This window comes from Wolffia australiana, chromosome 1 (assembly GCF_029677425.1).
Source record: "Wolffia australiana isolate 7733 chromosome 1, ASM2967742v1".
In the NCBI taxonomy this organism is placed as follows: Eukaryota; Viridiplantae; Streptophyta; class Magnoliopsida; order Alismatales; family Araceae; genus Wolffia; species Wolffia australiana.
In genome coordinates, this window is record NC_135835.1 from 5,723,415 (window position 1) to 5,732,061 (window position 8,647).

Consider the following 8,647-nt stretch of genomic DNA (forward strand, 5'->3'; position numbering starts at 1 on the left):
TAGCATGGACTACCATGAAATTTTAAAGCATGATATAAAAGTATATTGTTTTGTTGAAACTCTTGTCTCTCTCCTCTCAATGTTCTCTTTGTTAGAGAGTGCTTCAGTGCTTGTGGACTCAAGGGTTGGAGAAGCTAGTTATGTTGGTTCAGTACTTGAATGCTTCAAGTAGAGTAAGGCATGTGGATTCAAGTCATGTCCCTCCATTGTTTGAGTACTAAGCCCACGTCATCTTACCTCATCATAATACGTACATCTCAGTTATTAGAACCAAATCATAATAACATCATTTATTTTATTTGAACCATCACTATGGTAGAACGAAACATGCCTTTAATCCTATTTTAATAATTATTTTTAGCCTATTTCACGCTGAATTTAAGCAGTAAGGCTTAGCTCTCATGTGCCTATAATCTTCCCAATAAAACCCTTTATAATGCTTGAGAGTTGATCACATATGTTCATCTATTCATGATAAAGTCTTTGTAGTGAGAGATCTCCTAATTTCATAAAAAATTCAATGGTTCAAGTCAAATCAAAATTTTGACATCATGTGACCTATCACTGAAGTGACTTAACTTGAATTATAATTACTGGAGTTATCCCACGCCTAAATAACTTGGTGTTATGGCGACTCAACAAGCTGGAATGGTCAAGGGAGATATCAAACTCGGGGGCATGATCGATCCTGACATGGGAACGTAATTGAGCCACCCTTGTAATGGGATTCTAACATCAATGATTACCAAATATGCATCCAATGTTGTTCACAAAGAGACGAGAGGGAATTTCCTGGGTGGTGAGGAAAGAATGGGAATGTCAAGGGAGCACTCAAATGGAGGGGGCAGGGATCAACTGGAGGTGAGCCACATAGAGACACAGTGAAGAAGAGATGATCGCGAGGATGGGGATCATAGAGGGGGAGATTGAGCTTGGAGGTAGGGGAGAGGAGGGGAGGGGCACAAGTAGCAAATAAGATGACATACAGCCTTCCCTCCTTAAGGGAGGGCTGTACTATTTAAAAGAAACATGGTAGGAAAGATAAAAATCCCAAGAAGGGCCAGGGATCGTATCACTCAACAAGTTGGACCAGGTTTCTTCGTGCACATTGAGAGAGAGAGAGAGAGAAAGAAAGAAAGAGGGAGAAAAATAAAGATATATAGAGAAGGAAATAAATAAAGTGATGCTAACGTTTAACAACACTGCACGACTTATCGGCCAAGTTGAAGTAAGAAATTCCAATTTGGAACCTAATGTAAGACCTGAATGAAAGATCAACTTGACATCGTGAAAGAAAACCCAATAACATGGAGTTCGTAACCAGAGCCAGGCATTATGTTTAAGTTAACATTTGGTTTAAGGATTTATCCCATGGAGACTGAATTTATTTGACCGTCTGGTCAAGAATTTACATTGAAGAGAAACACATCCAATCAAGTTCATGTTTTGGTATAATTTCACACGTAACCATGAAGCAAGCTTCAAGAACAGAAGAATTTCAATCCCTTACAAGGTCTAATCTTCATGTTCATCTTCGCCTTCGGAATCTGCACCAAACAATGTCAACAGGTTAGGATTTCAGATCAAACATTTAGACAAGTTGGTGACCACTCCACTCAGGCTTCATTTTTTAGCAAAGTTCAGGAGTGGACCTGAGCGCACATCTTCGCCAACCTGGCCTCTAGACTTGATCTGCTTCACCAGCATCCGGAAAATCAATACCCACCAGTAGATGTGAAGGAAGAAGAGGGTTATGAGCAGGAAGTTGAAGATGTAATAATAATATGATCCTTCAGGGTGCTTCGTTCTATCGATGGCTAATAATGACTCATAGCTGAAAAAATGAAGAAACCATGGTAGGGAGACATCAAGCTAAAAATATAGTGAGCTCGCCAAAAGGGTCAGTTTAGAAAAAGAGTTAACTGATGCTTTTAAGAACATGACTGCTAAATAAGAAAGTTAACCCAGATATCTCAAGATTCATCTTATCGGAAACACAGAATGCTATGGATTTATATGCTGAAAACTCACGCTGACGGATAAAGATAAAAAGTGAGTTATGGTTTTCTTAAGAAAAAAGTGAAGCAATAAGTTAGATGGCCTTACCCAAAGAGCAAGGAAATTATTGCCTTAAAAGAAAGTCTAATCATCATTTTCCTTTAATTGTTGACGCAAAAGATAAATGAAGAGCAAACGTGACAGGAACCTGAGTGGCAATACCTCGTGCTGTAAATGATCCAGAATGGAAAATATAACAGCCGTAGAACAATCCATGCCAGAACGAAAAGAACAAACATAACTGAAGCGAGAGTTTCAAAGCCACTATATTTGCTCATTTTTGCTGTTTCCAGGAAAACATCAGTTGCATCATGAAGAGCAAGAACGATGGAGCCAACACGAGCAAATCTGTAACGAATAGAAAAATACAGAAAAGGAATGTTGCAAATTGTATGAGTAATTAGATAAGTAAGACACGAATGATCAAATAATATGCTTGTTATTCTTGAAGGGAATTCATTTTGTGTTGTCTGCCAGAGTATAATTTACCCAATGAAGCGTAGAAGATAGGGAAACATGAAAAGTAGAGATTAAAAAGTAAATAAATCTACTATTTCCAATTAAAACAAAAGAAATATTATCCACATCATGAAAATTAACTTAAATGATACTGGCTTTTAGTAAGTATATAAGGGCAAGCATGTTATGACATTTTAATAACTCATAAACAAGATCTCAGTCAAACTAACAGTAGTCATACTTCTGTTGTAACAGAAGGCTAAGAGAGAGAGGAATAACGTCCAAGTTATTGACTTCCTCCTCTGTATTAGAGATGCCTTATTTTGGAGAATAGTGAGAGAGCTATAAAAAAAGAACAAGTAAAATACCACTGACATCAGAGCCACCAGACCAGTGAGAGTAGTAGAACGAAAGGTTGAAAGACATATCGTAGAAGGAATGGTCATGGACTTTACAGACCGGCCCCTGCGAGATCCAGTCACTGGGCTTATCTGAATCAAGACAGGAGACTTAAATAACAGGGTAAAGAGGAGAATGATAATGGAGTGTTGAACAGTGAGCTGGGGAGAAAAAGATATGATCTATGCAGCAAGCCTCCACAAACTAGAGTGAGACACTCTCGATCTTCATGAAAAAGGCTTCTACAGAGAAGCAGAGGAGCAGAAGAGAGGAGAAAACAAAATCTCAATTCTATCGGGCAAAAAGCCCTAATTGTATACAGGGTTTGACTGTTACAAGGAGCAACGATTAAAAAAACATGAATACATACATACATAGTTACATGAACTTTTAGGATAAAAATGTAAAAAAGGAGGAAAAATGCTATCTTCACTAATTTTTCTTTGCTATTTATTCCCTAGATACCTCCGTATTTAACGGTTGGATTGATTTAATTTAATCAATTAAATCCATTTAAAAAAGACCTAAAGTAGCCACATTAGCAGCGCTTGGGATGAATTTAATCAATAAACAATGTCAAGCTGACAAATTCAAGGCCCACAAGGGATGTGAGAGAAGGATAGAAGACCGGCCACCAAAAACCTCATCTCTGCAATGGCACCCCTGCTGATCCCATCTTTCCAGCCTGATTGTCCTAAGCCTGATTGCATGAAACTCACTGACATCATGGACCTGGATGGTTGATGAGTCTTGATAGGACAGAATCGTCTTAGGCCGGAAGTGATAGACTAGCCAGGGGTGCTTATTAGAGAGGTTTTAGGCTCGAGTTCTAATAAGCGAGGCACTATAGAGTTCTTAACTGGCGTTTATGTTAGCTTAATTGCACTAACAACACCATTCGATGAATCATGCTTGGCAAGTCAACAATTTCACACTCCTGAATCTAGTGGTGAGACCATTCTTGATCCTGCATGATTCTGTTCCTGTGGAATTTTTCCCACATTCTCATGAGAACGAACAGAGAACTTACACAACCATATTGTTAAAAAGCAAAATCAGATCTGTGCGTGTTCACCCAACTGGAAAGATTCACCTGCGACATTGCACCATGGTATGCCCTTTTGCTATCCCTATTTAACTTGATCCTGCCATCAACACATCTATATCAGAAGGCTTGCCTACTCAATCCTGTTTGAAAAATGAACTCCTGATCGCTTTTCCCAGCTACCAATGGCAAGCTTAAAACACCCATTCTCGAAATTTGTTGCTTACTCCTACCTTTCTCCTTCATATTCTGCTTTCATTACTTGTCTGAGGTCTCCATTCATATCACTGTTTCAAATACCTTACGATATTCAAGGAGGCAGTCTGCAATGCTAACTGAGGCACGCACTCTCCATCAAAATGAGACTTGACAGTCGGTTCTTCATTCTGCGCAGCTAGAGACGAGCCTTCATCACAAGGCACGGGCTGATGATTCCAAGGATCAGAGTAAAGTCCATCTTGTTGTCAGTCAATTCACATAAACATAAGGCAAAGACTATTCTGAGACATTTTCCTCCGTTGCAGATTGCCTTTTGCAGATTAGTATTGTCCATGTGGTAAGTTTTTGTTACGAGTACTTACTGCATCCTTGTAACTGATATTGGACTATTCCCTAGTCTGCATGGCAAACCCTTCGTAATTTTACTCTTATTTTACTTATGCTATAGCCGGTATTTAAGCTAGCACACCTGTTTCTCATAATGACTAATTCATGATTCTTCCTCAAACTCAAACATGATATCATAGTCCCCATGAATGGTGTTGACGTAGCTAGTTGGCATACACTAGTGTCAATCCTCAGATACCTTGCTGCCCTTGTTGTGTGGCTCATCTCACAGCACTCTGTAGTATGCCCTGAGGCTTGTGCGGCTTGCCTCACCACTCACCTTGTAACTCTTAAGCCTTGTATTGCAGTCTCCACAGGCATGCCTCACAGTTTTTCTTTTGTGGCTCATCCTGCCGACAGTTTGTCGTGACAGCAGCAGCAGTTCTTGCAGTGGCCATGCGCTATTTCTTGGGGCCGTCTTTGCAGCAGTTCTTACGGCGGCCTTTACAGTGATTCTTGTAGGGGAAGTGACATTTCTTAAGGCATTCATTTCTCAACAGTTCTTGCAACATCCTTGAGGTGGTTCTTGTAGGGGAAGTGACATTTCTTAAGGCATTCTTTTCTCAACAGTTCTTGCAACATCCTTGAGGTGGTTCTTGTAGGGGAAGTGACATTTCTTAAGGCATTCTTTTCTCAACAGTTCTTGCAGCAAATCTTGTGGTGGTTGCAGACCATCTCATTGCAGGTTGTTGCAGTCCCTGAGTTCTCATCCTGCAGCTCGATTTTCTTGACTTCTTCTCAGTCCTCACAGCCTGAGGAATTCGTGAGACCTGCCCTCTTCAAGATCTTCCACATCTTAAGAATGCCAATAGAGAAGGATGTCCTTCAATCTAGCCAAAACCTTGTGGAAGAAACAATCACCATGAAATTATTACATCCAAATCTTCCAGCTCCAGAAAAGGTCCAATTGATCCACTTCCAGACCCTGTCATCCTCATTCTTACCATTGCTAGATGACATAAAGAATAAAAAGAAACACATACCAATTTAATTCCACGAATCCCATTGGTATGAATTGGGTTTTATAGAGACAAGTCCTCAAGAAAAATATCCTTGGAATTTGGTCATACTTCCCAGTAAAAACACAAACATTAGCATCATCTTGCATCCAAACATTATATGATCGATCATTTGGATCTGCCTCTGCAAAGAAGTGGTCACCTAGATCCCACTCTATAAGAATCAGATACACTATTTATCCCCACTGGGAAAACTTTTAACCATTTTAGAAAAGTGGCTTAGCATGTGAGGAACAACATAGGGTAAGGTACAGTGCAACTCCACAAAAGGTCCACGGAATTCACTTTCTGCATCAAATGAAGCATCACCAGAAGGCACTTGTTTTATTGAATCGAAGTCCAAACATGCTACCACTAGCCCCCATGGTGATACAAACGCACAACAATGGCACCACACTGCTGGCAATGCCAATATCTTCACAAGTTCCCACAGGTGTCTCCATAACTGATAACTTCTTGATGGTGCTTCCACAGCCGTCACATAACTGCAAGGGCAAGAAAGCTACCATGTCAGCAAGTGGTGCCCAATGATAATCCAGCGATGTCAAATGATGTATTCCATGTCAGTGTAGCAATAGTTCCACACGGCTTCTACGGAACTGGAGCAGCAGTCTTGGATAGCAATGTTGATGACGCCAATGATGTGGATGAAGCTTTACAGGGATTTGACGCCAACTTTCACCAAATCTGACCAGACACCATGAACTCAGACTTTCATGTAGTCAGACACTTAGCTGATACCACCTAGTGACATGGCTCATGGACTCCCACGTACTCCTCACGGATCACACTCTGAGACCATGTCCAATAATTAGAGTTGGATGCATCGCCTCAACTGTACCAAACCCAAGTTCACAAGTGGAGAGGTGGAGACACAACGGAACAGGAAAAAACAACTTCTATTTTGTTCCCACGTACCACTTACGTAAAAGGATACAGAATGGGGTACACATAACAGTGCACCATAATGAGGCCATATTCATAGGAAACTAACGGACCCATTATGGGTCATACAAGAGAAAGATAGTAGCATTCTTCAGCTAACAACAAACATCACAAATTTATAACAATCTGTGTAATACAAAGAACATTCACCTCTTGCACTGTATCAGACTTTTGCAGAGCTGAGCGCTCCTTCTGACTCAATACAAAAGATATTGGATGCACATTATTGAATTTACTTTTTGCTGAAGTAGATCTACCATCGGTAAAAAGAGTAATATCTTATATCTGTCAGCGTTTCTCCTTCCTAAGAAGAGCCTGAGATACTCAGCTGCTGCATTTGGTTTAAGAAAATAAAATCCCGAACTCAATTGTATTCAAGGTCGATCAATTATTGTTGTTTTGACTTTCATAAGGACAGAGTAAACAAAAATCCATAACCGAAAATCCAGCAGGTGCTCTGGAGTGAAATTAATGTTGCCAAAAACGTTTTAACTGATAATTAAAAATGTATTTTAATTTAGTGTTATGCAAGTTACAGAAGTAAACCTGAATGCGTAAGACAGGACAATGAGCAACACAGTCGCCACATGATGTGACATGGAAACTCCAAAATCGGAGCGCCTCGTTTCCCAAAAAAGCAATGCGAAAATTGAGTACGTGTAGAACCCAGCAGAATACAAGTACAGACCCTTCAGCTTCAGCCTGGTTTAATGACGACCAATATAAGTAAGTTCCGAAAGAAAAAAAAAGTTATGTTAATTAAACGCACATCTTTTGGGAAAATCAAACCAGGCTGGTTTGTGATGATGTCCCATTTGAAAATAAAATACACCAATTAAATCTTACTTTATTTTCTGGTCAGGCCACACCTGATCCCCCGGTCCAGTCCAGTAATTTATAGTGCTGTTAAACCATGGCTCGTTGTAGGTAACTGTGAGAGCTAATACTTCAGATGAGAGAAAATACACAAATTTCCATGCCGACTCCTTGAACTTAACCAAAGTCTTCTTAGATCCATCATTTTCAGCGACCTTGGAAGAACCTTTCCCAAGAACAAGTCGACGAGTAATTCCCTGTATTTTCCAAAGTCAACAATGCGATCTCAACAAATTACAAATCAGGAAACGGAAAAGCGAAATGCAGAAAAAGGGGAAAAACAAATTAACAGTCATAATGTCTGTCCTTTCCGAATTGTCCAGATCTCCCAATTAAAACTCAACCACGAAAATATGCGAAAAGTCTTGAGCACAGATTAGTCTCAAGGATCCCTTACCTCAAAGACGAATCTGTCAAGAAGAAACCTGACAGCGGGGAAGAAGACGAGAAAAAATGGGAGGCAAACGAAGTCCTGGAACGCAGAGTACGATTCCTCCTCCCAGTTAATAGACGCGATTGTGTCCAGAAAACCCATCTCTGCACAATTGATTATCATCGGATTCAAAAAGATCGTAAACTGGGGATTCAAAAGAGACTCATGAATTACCTGGGTCGAATCCAAGAACGGATTTTCAGGGAGAAAATCGCAAGGAAGACCGAATCTGGGGCAATGTTCTTGAAAAGTGATTTATCTTTCTAACTCTTTCCCTGTCTTGCTCTTCTACCCTTCAACTCTCGCTCTCTTCCTCTCAAATCCTGATGCAAACATCGAAGAACCATTCAACGGAGTAAGCTTGCTGAGCTCACTCTGGCCTTTGACATCTTGAGAGTTCATTATGATGAAAAATCCGAGGAATTTATAGAAAACATTTTAATTGATTATAAGAAAAACTGTGTTTTCTTATGTGACATAGTAGTAACAGCATGATTTGTATTGAAAAAACTGATAATCTTCAGGGATAGTCCCAAAATGGAAAATATTTTTTTAATTACAGAAGCTGATCCTGGGCACAGGGCTGAGCAAAGTTACAGTTTTTATTAATTATTTAGAAAAAATTTGTGAATTAAATAAATGACTCATCTGGGTCATTACTCAATGGGTTCAATTGGGGCTTTGAGATTTCCAGAGTGTAAAATGTATTTTTTGGCATTAAATGTAATGAATTATTTTTCTTTAGCCGCCAAATTTATGGATTGCATCTTACTGTGCGACCATCCTTATGATTGAGATTTATGGATT

General features: G+C 39.7%; 1 protein-coding gene across 1 annotated transcript; it reads right to left on the reverse strand.

The window, feature by feature from the left end:
* Positions 1–1,285: 1,285 nt before the first annotated feature.
* LAG13 (LAG1 longevity assurance-like protein) lies at positions 1,286–8,232 on the reverse strand. The gene is made up of 7 exons (XM_078575422.1): positions 8,015–8,232; positions 7,805–7,944; positions 7,378–7,604; positions 7,078–7,233; positions 2,221–2,406; positions 1,653–1,834; positions 1,286–1,547 (listed from the first exon to the last, which is right to left on the reverse strand). The coding sequence occupies exons 2-7, from the start codon at positions 7,940–7,942 to the stop codon at positions 1,516–1,518; spliced, it is 921 nt and encodes a 306-aa protein (XP_078431548.1). The 5' UTR covers positions 7,943–7,944; positions 8,015–8,232; the 3' UTR covers positions 1,286–1,515.
* Positions 8,233–8,647: the final 415 nt, after the last annotated feature.